This window comes from Anolis sagrei, chromosome 4 (genome assembly GCF_037176765.1).
Source record: "Anolis sagrei isolate rAnoSag1 chromosome 4, rAnoSag1.mat, whole genome shotgun sequence".
Lineage (NCBI taxonomy): Eukaryota > Metazoa > Chordata > Lepidosauria > Squamata > Dactyloidae > Anolis > Anolis sagrei.
In genome coordinates, this window is record NC_090024.1 from 181,926,242 (window position 1) to 181,941,437 (window position 15,196).

The 15,196-nt window shown below is 39.5% G+C and overlaps 1 protein-coding gene across 2 annotated transcripts in view; it reads right to left on the minus strand.

The window, feature by feature from the left end:
* Positions 1 to 14,562, minus strand: part of KDM4A (lysine demethylase 4A) — a 31,610-nt gene extending 17,048 nt beyond the window's left edge. Inside the window, exons 1-11 of one of the 2 annotated variants that reach the window (XM_067467923.1) lie at positions 14,449 to 14,562; positions 11,207 to 11,396; positions 9,907 to 10,082; positions 8,797 to 8,911; positions 8,200 to 8,393; positions 7,878 to 7,927; positions 6,607 to 6,710; positions 4,674 to 4,811; positions 3,053 to 3,300; positions 1,687 to 1,877; positions 287 to 636 (exon numbers count right to left, since the gene is read on the minus strand). In XM_067467923.1, the coding sequence (XP_067324024.1) occupies positions 287 to 636; positions 1,687 to 1,877; positions 3,053 to 3,300; positions 4,674 to 4,811; positions 6,607 to 6,710; positions 7,878 to 7,927; positions 8,200 to 8,393; positions 8,797 to 8,911; positions 9,907 to 10,082; positions 11,207 to 11,344 (1,704 nt within the window). In that variant the 5' untranslated portion in view covers positions 11,345 to 11,396; positions 14,449 to 14,562. Of the gene's footprint in view, positions 1 to 286; positions 637 to 1,686; positions 1,878 to 3,052; positions 3,301 to 4,673; positions 4,812 to 6,606; positions 6,711 to 7,877; positions 7,928 to 8,199; positions 8,394 to 8,796; positions 8,912 to 9,906; positions 10,083 to 11,206; positions 11,397 to 14,274; positions 14,378 to 14,448 lie in introns of those variants that run through there. The other variant, XM_067467924.1, reaches the window with a different exon arrangement.
* Positions 14,563 to 15,196: the final 634 nt, after the last annotated feature.

Below are 15,196 nucleotides of genomic sequence, written 5' to 3' on the forward strand. Positions count from 1 at the left end.
ACTCAAGGTATTTGCACCAGAAACATGCTCTGAGGATCAGGATGACTGTATCTCACACTACAAAGCAAGAATGGGCACAATGGGATGATTCAGCTTTTATCAGTATCAGTGAAGAATAAGGGGATTTGCAGTCTAACAACACCTGAGACTTCTACATCTTTTTAGAAGATACATCTCAAGACTAACATACTGATATGACAGGTCATGCATCCATTAAGATCAGCCTATAGCATATGCAAAGTACAACAATGCAACCCCTTTGTCCCCATGATAATCTTTTCATTACTTTTGCAAGATCTTGTTCATTCACTCTGGTTGTAGCACTAGCTTTTTTCCCCGACGGCCGCTCACTGCCCATGTCGTTGACTTCTTCTTTAGCATAACTGTGCACCATGAGCACCTCAGTTTGCTCCAGATCCTGTCTGGTAAGATCGGAAGGCTCTGAGTCTGACGAACCAGAACCCATTGGAGAGTCAGACTGAAGGCTGGAAGCAGAGCTCTGCAGCTTTATCCCAGTTGAAGTCATAGAATGGGAAATGGAAAGGTCCAAAACAGCTGCTTCGGGCTCTTCCTCTTCATCATCCATTTTGACATTTTTCAGTTCTTCAAATTTTACTTCTGCGGAATCTCCATATTCTGGATAAAAAACAACATTTACAGAATTCATTAGCAATAGACTGTTGAGCTAAATGTGCAGAATGTTTATTAAGACCTGAAAATTACATATTTTCTCATTGTGGATTCTAGTGATGAGATCAGTTACACAAGTGCTACTCCAACAACCCGGTTTTCTTCCTCTGACTTCAACCCCTTATAGAACATTCTAATTCAGTCTTCTCTACCACGCTTTTAGCTGCCTACCTTAATTGGACAATTCTGTTTTAGAGGACTACTTTGGTTCTAATACTCTAAACCCTCTCATGCTCTAGCACAGAGCTTTCCAAACTATTTGTTGCGACATGTTTGTGTGTTGGTGTGCCACAACAACATAATGAGGAACTACTGTATTTATTTGAAATAAGCAGTAAATCACGTATTTTTAAAATTATAAATGAAACGTTTTCATTAAATATGCTGTGTTCCTACACATTTAATTATTACAATTCATGTCTGTATCTCTTATAAAGGGTTAGTTTAACTTCCGGTTTCCTAGTAAAACTGAATCACAGTGTTGCAAAATTATGCATGACTATGAAGTGTGTCACCAACATGAAATGTTTGAGAAGCCCTTCTCTAGTATGTCCCAAAACACATTCTTAAAGTGTCGCTAATCTTTAAATATACTATGAACTAAACTACTTTTTGTCACAGATGAAAATTCCACAATCCCATTTCAGTTCCTTCACAATTATGGTGATGCCTCCTAATCTTTGGGAGATAGCTGCTATTCGCTTCATTGATTTTTGTTAAATAATTTTATCAACACATTCCTACCAGAGTGTTACTATCAAATGACAGCGCTGAACAGTTAAGATGAATGTTAGGAGAAATCATGTAGCTTATTTTCCAAAGCCACAGCTTCCTTAATCTTTTGTGCTACAATGTAAGTACTATACAAGTTTACTAGTTGGATTTTTGCAAGTAATTTAGTGTGAGTTGAGGCACCTGAATCATGACGTGAACAAAATTTCAGTGACATTTTCAAAGTAAAATGGTGAAAGAGCAGGATTTTGCAGGAGATATTACCTGGAAGTGCAATTCCTTGTTCTCCTTGCTGCACAGGTTCTCTAGCAGGTCCTACTGGGGGTTCTGTCACATCCATTTCAAACTGCACTGGACCAAGCTCCTCCTTGGGAAAGGCCTCACTCTGGCTCACTTCGTGAGGAACCTCCAAGCAGACACGGTGCCGTTTGGTTCCAATGCGGTGCTTGGGCATACTGAAAGAAACCAGCTTTAAAAGTTAACACCTCATGTCATTATATCAAGCTGCTGGCTGTACATATTTGCCACTTCAAACTAGCAATCAAATGTACATCCCCAAATAATGTAATATACTTCAGGAGAAAAGAGAATGGCCTTTTTCTGATATGAATTCTTAAAATAGGGTTTTCAGCATTTCCTGTCCAGTGGCAGTATTTCTTCCTCAGCTGTAAATAACCTCCATTTAAATGTTTTTAATAAAACGTACGTCAGGTAAGGATGTTATAATTTACAGACGCATCTAATAACAAATATAAGTCTAAGCTACTCAGACCTTTTTTCTCAAGTACTCTATAACTACAATACTAGTATTTTGAAGAACAAGCTGATTAATTTAGCCTTGTTTCAAGCTTATTATGCTTCTGTTCAACTACTGGAATAGTTGTTGGTAATGACATCCATTGAGTCTTGGGTTTTGTGTGCACTTTCATTTTGCTTACTGACTTATGGAGACCTTAAGATGCCTATTTTTATTATGGAGACCCTATTATGCTGCCCGGTGGCACAGCGGGTTAAACTGCTAAGCTGCTGAACTTGCTAACCAAAAGGTCAGCAGTTGAAATCAAGGGAGTGGCGTGAGCTCACACTGTTAGCCCCCGCTTCTGCCAACCTAGCAGTTCGAAAACATGCAAATGTGAGTAGACCAATGGGTACCGCTCTGGCGAGAAGGCAACAGTGCTCCATGCAGTCATGCCAGCCACAACGCCAGCTCTTCGGCTTAGAAATGGAGATGAGCACCACCCCTAGAGCTGGACCAACTAGACTTAAAGTCAAAGGGAAACCTTTATCTTTATTTTACTTATGATTTTCATACAGTTTTCTCAGGGAAGAGTTACTCAAGAAGTGGTTCTGTTAGTTCCTTCTTCTCAAAATATAGCATAAAGCACTTGGTATTACTCTGCATCCAGTAATTATTTTCTTAGGATTTTTTAAAAAATTATTAATGTTTTTATCAGAAGATCAAAGTCTCAAACTTGTGTAGTACGCTTAACTTTAAAAACTTCACTTCAGGTTGAGTGTTACATAAAACAATAGGAATGGAAGAGAGGTTCCCAAGGCAAAGAATGATGCAATTCAATTCCTGTATTGGGCAGACCATTGTTTCTGTGTACAAACAAATATTCAACCTTACCTTTTCTTCTCTATATCTCCATCTGCACTGCATTCCTCCTCTAGTTCAGTGTCGTCAGGACAGTGCTTCCCATTTTTGACTTTCTGGAGGAGTTCTCCTTTGAAGAATTCAGCTGCCTCTGGTGTTGGGAGAGCGTGATCAATGGCGGTCACATCTTTCCCTGCTTTCCAGAGTTTGTAGCGATCTGGCTGATATTTCCTCACAAAGACATCCATGGAGATTTTAACCATGTCCTTTCGGCATGAACACTGCAAAGAACCATAAACTAGTTGAGACAGCTTCTTCTTCCATTCCAACCTGACACTACTTCATATTACAGTACTGTAATGCTTTCCCATTCTTTCAACCTTCCAAGAATTTCAATCTATTTCCAACAAAACTAATTCCAGGTAGAAATATTTCAGACTGGTGAGTACATTTTTGAAGAGGGTCTTTACTAATTTAATTTATTTGGAAAAGGAGTGGTGGAAGTAGACCAGCTGAACCAGCTACATCTTTCAGTTCAAGACTTATAAGCTTGTATTCTGAGGCCAACACAAAAGTGCTGGTTATGATCTTTAAAGCTCTAGACAGTTCAGGTCCAGGCTATTTGGCTGCCTGCATCCCCTTGTATGAATCTGCCCATGAGATGGGGCCGGCCAAATAGCCTGGATCTTCAGGAGTGGCCCTTCTCTTGTTTCCACCTCCATCTTAAGCTTGGTTGGTGGGAACGAGAGAGGATGCTTTCTCTGTGGCTGCCCTTCAACTGGAACTCTCTGTCCAGGGAAGCCAGAATGGCCCCTTCCCTACTGCCCTTTAGGTGGCAGGTTAAAACCTTTTTATTCAGGCTGGCTTTTAAAGGTTTTAAAGATCATCAGGAACTGCTGCGATTTTATATGCTTTTAATACCTGTATATCAGTGGTTCTCAACCTGGGGATCCCCAGATGTTTTTGGCCTTCAACTCCCAGAAATCCTAACAGCTGGTAAACTGGCTAGGATTTCTGGGAGTTGTAGGCCATAAACATCTGGGGACCCCAGGTTGAGAACCACTGCTGTGTATTGTATATTTTAAGTTATTTTACAATGCTTTTAGCTGTGAGTTGCTTTGAATCTCCATATGTAAAGAAAAAGTGGGATATAAATAAACATAATGATAATTCCTGTTTTGAACCTGTTTCACTTAGGATGCATCTACACTACAGAATTAATGCAGTTTGACACCACTTTAATGATCATAGTTCAATGTTATTGAATTCTGGGATTTGCCGTTTGGTGAGGCAACAGCACTATTTGACAGAAAACTACAACTCCCATGATTCCATAGTATTGATTCATGGCACTTAAAGAAGAGGCAAAGTCAATGATCAACAGCACCTCATAACGCTCCAATGACACTAAGTCCTCCCTTTATTTATTTTTTAAATTGAAAGCTGATACTTGATGTGCCCCAACCCTATGCATGATTACAGATTAGCTCAATCTCAATTAATCAAAATGACAAATTCATCTTTGCGGCTTGTGATTTGTTATAGACATTTGATGTGTTCTACATTTCAATTCAAATCAAGCATCAATCTACTAAACACAGAAAAAGATCTGTTTATTAAAAAATACAAAGGAAGCAAGCAACCAGATACTTACTAAAACAGACTGCTTCCCATACTCAATCCATCTGAGTGTGGCAAAATTAGTTGATTCAGCACAGTTGAACCCATGATTAAAGCCAGCATGATATCCATAAGGAAAGGTTATCATAAATTCTCCGGCTTCTTGGGTCACCTGAAAAAGATATGGACTATTGATTTTTTAAATTCTTATAATTTCTGTACAGCTTGTAGTAGTGGAAATAATAAAAGTTATATTTATCTTTGCAAAACAATGATTTTGAAAATATGACAAATGAAATATGCCAACAAACTTAAGATCAAATCCCTCAACAGTGGAAATCTATATAAATTTTCAAAAGCATTTGACAAAAGCAGTTCCAAATTGAACAGTGGAGTGTACTAGTCCAATGAAGACTGCCCATTTCTGATCAGTTTTTGCAAGTGAATTAATTTCACTACCAAGCATGGGCAAACTTCAGCCCTCCAGGTGTTTTGGACTTCAACTCCAACCATTCCTAACAGCCAGTAGGGCCGAGGTTTGCTCTTGCCTGACCTACACTATTCGGAAACTTCTACAAATCTGATAGGAACCCTCTCTGGCATATTTTTTTTCTAAAATGAGGTACAATGCACAAATCTATTATATATGGTTTGATAGCACATACATTTGTCAATAAACACTTTAATTACACCTAGTTTGATAGCACATACATTTGTCAATAAATATTTATACAAATGACATATAATAATCTCAAAACACTGCAAAACTGCCTTTTTAATTTGAACTGGAAATTGTATTTGGCATCAGGAAAAACACGCATATGTAATTACAGTATGTACAAATTAAATACTTTTATTACATCCACTATCCTTCTTACATGCACTAGAGAACTACTTTGTTATGGAAGTTTGTACTTTTTTGGAAAATTAAAACCCAGAGGTATGTAAAGGTTATAATATGTACCATGCTGCAGTTCAGTACTTTAGATGAGAGATTCCTGGTTTTGTATTCACTCCCTCAATACAAATGTTAGTCAGTAGTGGGCAGATAATAAGTACAGTTAAACCTTTCTGGTTATTTTGGAGATGGGGTAGTGAGAATATATTGGTACCCATTTGCAGCAATGTTAACAGCTTGGATTTCTCCACTGGCTTCTAAGGGTCGCTCATATTACTATCTCCAGGGACTTGGCTATACTGTCCCAAGCAAGTAAACGATTTTCTCAGACCATAATGACTTCTGTGTCTGTGATTTCTCAATCCTCTTTCTTCATCCACTCTACTCCATCCCCGCTTTCTTCACCCACTCTATTCCATCTGCCCCCATTTTTTTGGGTTTTCCACCTTTCTGCCAATCTGTAATTTGTGAGCACTGTATGCAGCCAGTTTCAAATGGGTTGTTTTGAAGGGGTCACCTCTTCACAGGTCTTTCCCTCACAGCATCAGCAAACCTCTGTGCTCAAACCAGTCTACTGACACCTTTCTTTTATATGTGATGGTGATGACGATGATGGTGATAATGTATTTCTATGAAATACATATATTAAAATACACAGAAAAAATAAAATACAGTAAACACAAGTCACGAGGTTAAAATTCATAGTTAAAAATTGACTGGGGGGGGGGGGTCTTCCAGAAGAGCCAGATTTTCAATTGTCTCTTAAATTCCAGGTCATCCCATAGTCTTGGGGCAGCCAGAGAAAAGGTCCTCTGGATGACAGTCGCCAGTCGGATTCTGGCTGGTTGGAGTATCTGCTCTCCAGAGGACCTGAGTGTTCAGGGCAGATTGAACAGGAGAAGGCAACCCTGTATTAAGTACTATTTTAACTGTGCACTTGGAGAACTGAACTGTGATTAAAATACAGGTTATTGCATGTTTGGTGTTTTTTGATCTATTTGCCAGATATCTACTCTCAACATCTTGCAAGGCTTTGTGGTGCTTATAGCAATGCCAGCTCCCCCTTTACCTTGTCAAATGGAATGCCATATTTCTTCAGTATTGATGGAGAGATCAAAGTCATCTTGTGACGGAGGAAAGCTTCACAGTTCTGGGCACTTCCAGGAAAGAACCCTGTTTCAGGAGGGGGAAATGTTCAAAAACTGTTGTATTTCCCATTGAGATATATACTGTACAGCTGAATGAAAGTGATTGCTCATGTAAAAAACAAAACTGTACAGCTACATGATTGCTTCTCCGTCACACAGTTTACTTAAAATATAATTAAGGGGGAAAAGACAGGATTTCAAAAGCTCAAAGACAGCTGTCAAGGAAAGAGGAATTAATACAGTTTTTAATGTGTTACAGTAAGGAACACATCTTCTTTATGTCATATTTTGCTACAATCCATGTCCAATTAATGTAAATGTTTCCCATAAGATCAATTTAATGCATTTTTTTCACACAGTAATGAGGAAGCATCTACAGTCTAGGAACAATTCGCTTACACATTTTAGATATTTTAGAATAAAATTTTATGCATTTTGAACACATCATTTGAATGTCTACTTTTAGAATTCTTGAAAAAGACTCAGTCTCAACTGAGTAAAGATTTTGATACCATAAACAATTTAAAATGTAACTAATCAACCATCATCTTAATGAGAATTTCCACAAATTGATGCATTCACAAAAACTGGTATCCCTTCCCTGAATTTTAAGAAAGTTTACAGTATACAGAGGTGGTGTAGGAAATCCACTTTCAAGTGCAGAGTAAATCTGCAAACAGTAGCTTTCTAAGATCTCTTCCGAAGATCTGTTACTCTTTTAGCATTCTTCAACTGAAGATACTAGATTTGAATCTGGATTTTTTTAATGTGCTCTATCACAGTTATAATATTTCTTCTCCCCATGATTTCTATTCAAACTGATTTTCCAGCTCAAAAAATCAAGCTTTATATAGAAAAGTCAAAATGAGCTCACTGCATAAAACCATTTAATTGGAAATGGAATATACACATTTTGGGATAATTGTTATAGGGTCATATTAAAGACTTATGGTGACTCCAATCCTTCTTCCAACCCTAAAGGAAAGGAACTGAACTGCTCGTTCTGGGGGTTTGCTAAGCTTTTTATGAAAGAAACTAGAAATAATTACTGTTGTTCATATAGTTCTTTTTATTGTTAAAGGAAATATTCTCTATCAGAATGCTGGATTACAACTGCTGTAAGTTGTGATCCTAACATTTCAACAGAAACTGTCAACTGTATATTTCCATCGAAATAAAGGAGGGTGTCTACCTTTAGCAAGACGTTCCAGTCGCTTCCCATGTTCTGGAGGAACACAGTACCTGCAGTCAAATTAAGGGGAAAAAACACTGAAGAGCTTGGAACAAATAAGAATTTCAGAGTAATGTAGATTGTCACAGTAAAAATTTAAGGCACGTCAGTTTTCCTTACGTTTTCGTTAAACTGAAGAAATCATGAAATGCATTCTCTAACAAGAATGTATTGCTACACAAGTTATGAAATACCATAAGAAAAATAAGCAAAACATTTAATTTTTCGAGAAAGTTTAAGTAAAATAATCATCTGCAGTATATTCCATGGCAAAATATCTCACCATGACTTGGGTTCCCCAAAATGCAGGTAGTTAATGCTATAAAGGTCCATGTCTTCAGTGTGCCAGGCAAAGGAAGTTTTCCACATTCCAAAATAGAGATAAGGTGTATTAACGCCTTCAATGGTGATGCCGCTTTCATTCTCCACTACATCCAAAATTGTATTCAGATGACCAATATTCCAGTCATCTACATTCTAAATATATCAGATGAAGACAGTCAAACAAATGCAAAAACCTGCTAACATGATTCTTTGTGGCTTGTGATTTGCTACAGACATACTATGTGCTCTACATTTCAATTCTCATCAATCCGCTAAACGCAGAAATATATAGATAGTAATTTCTATTGCTAATTATTGTGGAGATGAAAAAAAGAGAAACAAAAACAAGCTGTATCGGTATCTCTGACACCAGAAGTCCTGTATGGCCCACAGTAATAGCACACTTGAATTGACAATTACCAAGCTAGGAACTTTAGCAACATCATTTGATGTTTGGCCGAATGTGCCCAGCAAAGCATTTGCAACTGAGGTTGAAAACTGGTTGAACTATACACCAGTCATGAAAACTACTATTCATGCATCCTCCCTGCTTTACCTTGTCATAGAGTGTTCCATTAACATCTGCACCATAGATTGGAGCATTAAATGTGAGGTTCTTCCAGTACTTGCGTTCAAGGTCTTCAAAGTCAGTATACCGAGGTGTACAATACCTAAAGTAAAAAAGAGGAGTTTTTAAACAAACATCTTCCTCATGTCTATAGGATAGTTTCACAGAATTAACACAAAAGGGTGGTTTTTAAATAATAACTACTAAAGATTTAAAATGGAGGTGGCAACTGTTAGGGAGCAACATTGGTCCCGCAGGAGACCCTACACAGACTCTTCGTAGCCCATACACAGAGAAACGTCTCTGCAGTCATGATGACTATTTAATTTCCAAATTGGGCACTAGATTTTAGACTGTATTGCTTACCTAAAAACAGACTGTCACTTTTAGAAATCGATCATACATCTTTTTCTATGCTTTGACCTATATTTTACCTTGTTTTAGTGGCATAAGAGGTAGTAAGATGCTCTTCTAGGGTTAAATGAATTCATCTATATAATTTAAGGAATACAGACAGTCCCCAAGTTATAAACCTACGACTTATAGCTATGAATGAGGGGTGAGACAACAGGGAGAAAAATCTACCTCTCGGAAGGGAAATTCACTCCTGAGAGAGTTATCATGTGGAAAAGGTGTCTCTGCTGAAGCTTCATCAATAGTTCTTATTTCTACAACAAGCCATTTTTTAAAAAATTAACACAGGGACAGAAAGTGAGGTGAAATCTTCTGAAGAGGGGCACAGGCAACAAAACAAACACCACAGGTGTGTGTTTTGTTGCTAGCCAAAGATAGATCTATCTATCTATCTTTGGCTGGAGTTATACTCAAACATTTACCTGTATGACTTACATACAAATTCAACTTAAGAACAACTCCACAGAACCTCTCTTGGTCGTAAACTCGGGGACTGCCGGTAAAGGCAACATTCTTTATTTTCAGCATCCTTTATACACAGCAGTCCAAACCATATCATTTTTGAAAGTTAGACTATAAGTAATTTATTTGTTACTCATTTTAAAAAGTCAATTTAACAATAAAAATAAAAATAATAAACTATTATCCATTAGAATTCATTAGAAAATTTAATTGGATTCTTACTTATCACTATTTGCTATCCTCCTAAACTCCCGGACTGTCATAGCTTTCTTCTGGATGTTATACTGTGTGAAGAGGCCTGATTGGCCAGTGACAACTTGCTGAATGGGAGCAGGGATGCTCACATCATCAATATCATCATACCATCTGCGAGGCTTCCATTCCTTAGGAGGGACAACCTAGAAAGTTCAAAAGGCAAACATGGCAAAAGCTTAGAGAGTCTGACAAGTAAACAAAAGCTATAGGCAGCGGCCCTGGTGCAATCACTTTGTTTCAGATGTAATGCAGTGCTCACTGGTTACAGTATGCATCATAATTACAATAATTTTAGTGATTATTTTATATTAATGGAATAATGTGCAAAGCTCAACACATTACAATTGCACTGTTAAGCTACAAATGTGAAAGCACAAGAAAGCTATTTAAGGGCATTATGCCCTATCAAAAATGTTCATTTTAATTCACCACATTATTGGTAATGGAAAAGTTTGCAGAATAAGACATATCTGACATGAATTTTAAAAACTAATAAAGTACCTTGTGTTTTCAGTAATGACAAGCTCATGGTCTCTAACTTTCACATGTATGTGTGAGCTCCCCGTTGACTTATAATAACCACATGAACTTCAAAGGGCTTTCTTAGGAGTACTCAAGAGCTAGTTTTACCCACTGCTTACTCTGGTATTCACTGGTTGTCTCCCATCTCAGGATAGTTAGTTAATGTCCAGATTTTTCATCATTAAACTCTATTTGTTATAGGTAGACAAAGTGTGAACAAATGATCGAAGGTTTGAAAGTCAAGTTCCATGGGGGGTAGCTTAGGGAGCTGGTTATGTTTAGCATGGGGAAGAGAAGGTTAAGAGGGAAAATGCTAGCCATGTTCAAATATCTGGAAGGATGTCACACTGAGGAGAGGGCTGCAACTCTAGAGACTAGAACACGGAGCAATGCATTCAAATTGCAGAAAAAGACATTCCACCTGAAGATTAGCAAGAACTTTCTGATAGTAAGCTGTTCAACAGAAGAATATACTACCTCAGAGGGTAGTTTTGTCTCCATCTCTGAAGGGTTTTAAACAGAGGCTTGGTGGCTATCTGTTAGGAATGCTTTGAAAGTGGGTTCCTACATAGCATGGAGTTGGATTGAATGGCCCTTGAGATCTTTTCCAAATCTATGATTCCATGACCTCCAGTTTCAAGATATTCCCCACTAGACTATATTGTAGTTCTCAATGAAGTGCGTTCCATTTTCCTGAATTATAATTCTGATGGGTATTATAAAAACTTTTTGTAGATGTTCTTACCTTTGCCAATCCAGCTCTATGAGCTCCTTGAGACTCTATGTATGCAATGTATCGGCTGAAGTTTTTGAATTCTTCCATAGTAGGATGAAATGTCATTATTCTGGCACTAGGATTTAGGTTCTCTAATTCAGACGCCATGGTTGTTGTTCACAGATCCCGTTATCACATACAAACGAGGAGAAATAGCACACTAAAACAAACAGCCATAGAAATAACATAAGTTATAACATAAGAAATATATAGAATCATGGAAAAATAAAAAATAAAAATATGAACATCAGTCAAAGTGATATGTTCTGTTTCATTAACCATCATTTGCTTCAGAATGGAGAAAAGCCCACTCCAGCCTTAATTGTCACCTGTTGCATTCAGCTTTTTTTCATTAATTGCCATATTACAAACATGCTCAACTAAAACAAGAATAACATGGTGTAGTGTAAACACTGCTATTTGCTAGAGACACATCCCCACTCTTAATTAGTGGAAGCTACACTGTATGTGTATGTGCCTTCAAGTGGTCTGTTGACCTATGGTGATCACGCACATTTCATAGGGTTTTCTTGGGCAAAGAATACTCAAGACATGGTTTTGCTAGTTCCTTTCTTTTAAATATAGCTTACAATACCATTGGCAATTTCTCATCTAAGAACAAACCAGAGTTGATCCTGTTCTGTTTCCAAGATTAAGTGCCTTTATAGTATTTAAGTAAGGAAGATGCTTTACAAAACAATAAAATAATGAGTTTTTTGAGACTATGATTCTGGAGATCAGGGTTCAAATCCCTGCTCAGTCAGGGTAACCCCTTGAGTATATCACAACTTATAGAGGCACCTCTGCACCCCTGGCAAAAAAAAGTGTTCTGGGACCGCTTACTTCGCTTAATGGATGAGCCGCCCCTGGGTATAGTATTAGTTAAGTCTATTTTTAATAGTAGCTCTCAAGCAACCAGAAACTATTTGACATCTACCCAGGGGTACTGGTTAACTGAGAGTCTACTGTAAAAAAACTATGAAGGGAACATGAGGAATCTAGAGACAATAATTTGAAGGGAACATGATGGGCCTTGAGAAAAAAGCAGGATATATAATCATCATCATCACCATCATATGAAGGCAACATGAGGGGACTAGACAAAAAAAGTGGAATATAAATACATGTAATAGTAATTATATTTTGAAGGAAACAGGAGAGGCCTAGAGATGAAAGTGGGATAGTAATATTAATAACAACAACAATATGAAAGGAACATGAGGGGCCTAGAGATAGATGTAGAATATAAGTAAATATCATAATACTACTTTGAAGAGAAAATGAGGTGCCTAGCGATAAAAGTAAGATATTAATAATAACAATAATAAGAAGGCAACATGAGGTGCCTAGAGATAAAAGTGAGATTATTAATATCTTCTTCTCCTCACAGCAACCCAGCTTTTTATTGAGATGATGTTCTCTGAAGTTAGTTTGAACTGCAATTTCTATCTTGTTGGATCTTTTCTGTTTGTTTTCCCCTTTCATTTCATTGATGTACTTATTTGATTATATTTGTGATTTTTTTTTGTCATGTCAGGAGCGACTTGAGAAACTGCAAGTCGCTTCTGGTGTGAGAGAATTGGCCGTCTGCAAGGACGTTGCCCAGGGGATGCCCGGATGATTTGATGTTTTTTATCATCCTTGTGGGAAACTTCTCTCATGTCCCTGCATGAAGAGCTGGAGTTGATAGAGGGAGCTCATCCGCCTCTCCCCGGATTTGAACCTGCGACCTGTCGGTCTTCAGTCCTTCCGGCACAGGGGTTTAACCCACTGTACCACCAGGATGTAAAGTATCCTAAGCCATGTTAACATTGTGGCACAGATTGATTGACAGGCTGTGTCACTTTTATCTGGAGTTTCTTTGAACTGTTATTTCTATCTTACTGGATCTTTTCTGGTTTTTCCTCCCTTTCAGTTCATTGATGTACTTATTTGATTATATTTGTGCTGTAAAGTATCCTAAGCCATGTTAACATTGTGGCACAGATTGATTGACAGGCATGCTGAGTTTTCCTGTATTTTTAAAAGTTGCATGTATAGTGGCTACAGTAGCATTGTGCTGAACAGACTTATAATAAACCAGTTACAGACATGTCTTTCCTGTTTAACTCCTTTCTGTAAATAACATGAAGGGAACATGAGGGGCAAAGAGGTAAAAGTGGGCTATTAATAATAATAATTGGAAAGGAACGTGATGGGCATTGAGGTAAAAGTGGGCTAATAATAATAATAATCGGAAAGGAACGTGATGGGCATTGAGGTAAAAGTGCGCTAAAAATAATAATAATCGGAAAGGAACGTGATGGGCATTGAGGTAAAAGTGCGCTAAAAATAATAATAATCGGAAAGGAACGTGATGGGCATTGAGGTAAAAGTGGGCTAATAATAATAATTGGAAAGGAATGTGATGGGCATTGAGGTAAAAGTGGGCTAATAATAATAATAACTGAAAAGGAACGTGATGGGCATTGAGGTAAAAGTGGGCTAATAATAATAATGGGTTGCTGTGAGTTTTCTGGGCTGTATGGCCATGGTCCAGAAGCATTTGGCCCACATCTATGGCAGGCATCCTTTGAGGTTGTGCGATCTTCCCTTTGGAGGATGCCTGCCATAGATGTGGGCGAAACATCAGGAGAGAATGCTTCTGGAACATGGCCATACAGCCCGGAAACCTCACAGCAACCCAGTGATTCCGGCCATGAAAGTCTTCGACAACAACAACAATTGGAAAGGAAGGTGAGCGCCCACCTGGGCAGATGCTCCCCTCCCACCCTGGCCTTCTGACTTCCACAAACAGAGACGATAATTATGGATTTCCAGCACCTCTCCTTCGTGGCACAAAGGCGTCGAGGTTTGCCCCTGGGTGCCTTGATGTGGGGCGGGGGCGGAAAGAGAAGGATGGCTGGCTGGGCCCTGCGCCTGGGAGCGAGAGAGGCCGGGCCACCGAGGCGCCTGGCCCGCTCACGTCGCGGAGAAAGGCCGCGGGACAGTATCTGCCCACCCCTTGCGGGCCCACCCTCATTCCCCGCTCGCCTCACCCTCAGCCCGGCCGCTCTCGGCGGTTCCCCTTCCTCGAACAACGACGGACTCAGGCCCCGCCCGGGCCGGCCTTTCCTGCCTCCATTTCCGCTCTTATCCGGAAAGACTCCGCGCGCGACCCCGCCCCCCCCCCCCCCCCCGCTTCCAACCCGGCTCTTGTTCCCTCCACTCACCGAAACCCTCTCAGGGCCCTCCGCCCGCCTCTGACAGGGCCCAAGGTAGAGTGCTTGCCTGGGGCCAACTACCGTCCCCACAGATATGGGCGTGGCTTTTCCAGGCAGCGGACCAATCCCCGACAGCGCTCGAGCCCATCCTCCCGCACCATAGGCTACGCACGCTGCCAATCACTTACGTGCCCCCCGTCGCGGACGGCTAGCGGCGTCTACGCCCCCTGCCGCGAAAGTAGTTCCGTAGCGGCGCACGACGCGGTGACGTCACGCGTATTTCTTGCTCGAAATCCCTCCGCTGGAAGACGTTAAATAGATCCTTCCCCACCCCCTCCTCCCCCCTCCTCTTTTTTTTTGCTCTTTACTCCATTTTCTCCGTGTCTCTTCACGCGACGGCGTTCACGTAATGATAGCTCCGAGGCAGTCACTTCTAGAAAGCGTAGGGATCGCCTCAGCCAATCAGCGAAGAGAGAAGGCTAGTTGCTAAGCAGATTTTACATCGAGGGGAACTTAAGGGGGTCTCAGTTGGGGATGAAGTCTGTGTTTGTGTTGGTAATATTCTTGAGTTGGGGTAGTAAACATACATATTATATGCCTGTTGCTAGTTTTGCATTCGTCTTTAATAATGAAAATGAAACCACTTTCTTTCTGTCCTGAAGAAGAAAAATAAATACAGATTGAGTAAGTAGCCCTTCTCTGGAAATCCAGTCCAAAAAAGTCGCCATACAATTGCATTATTTGCAAAATACCCGTT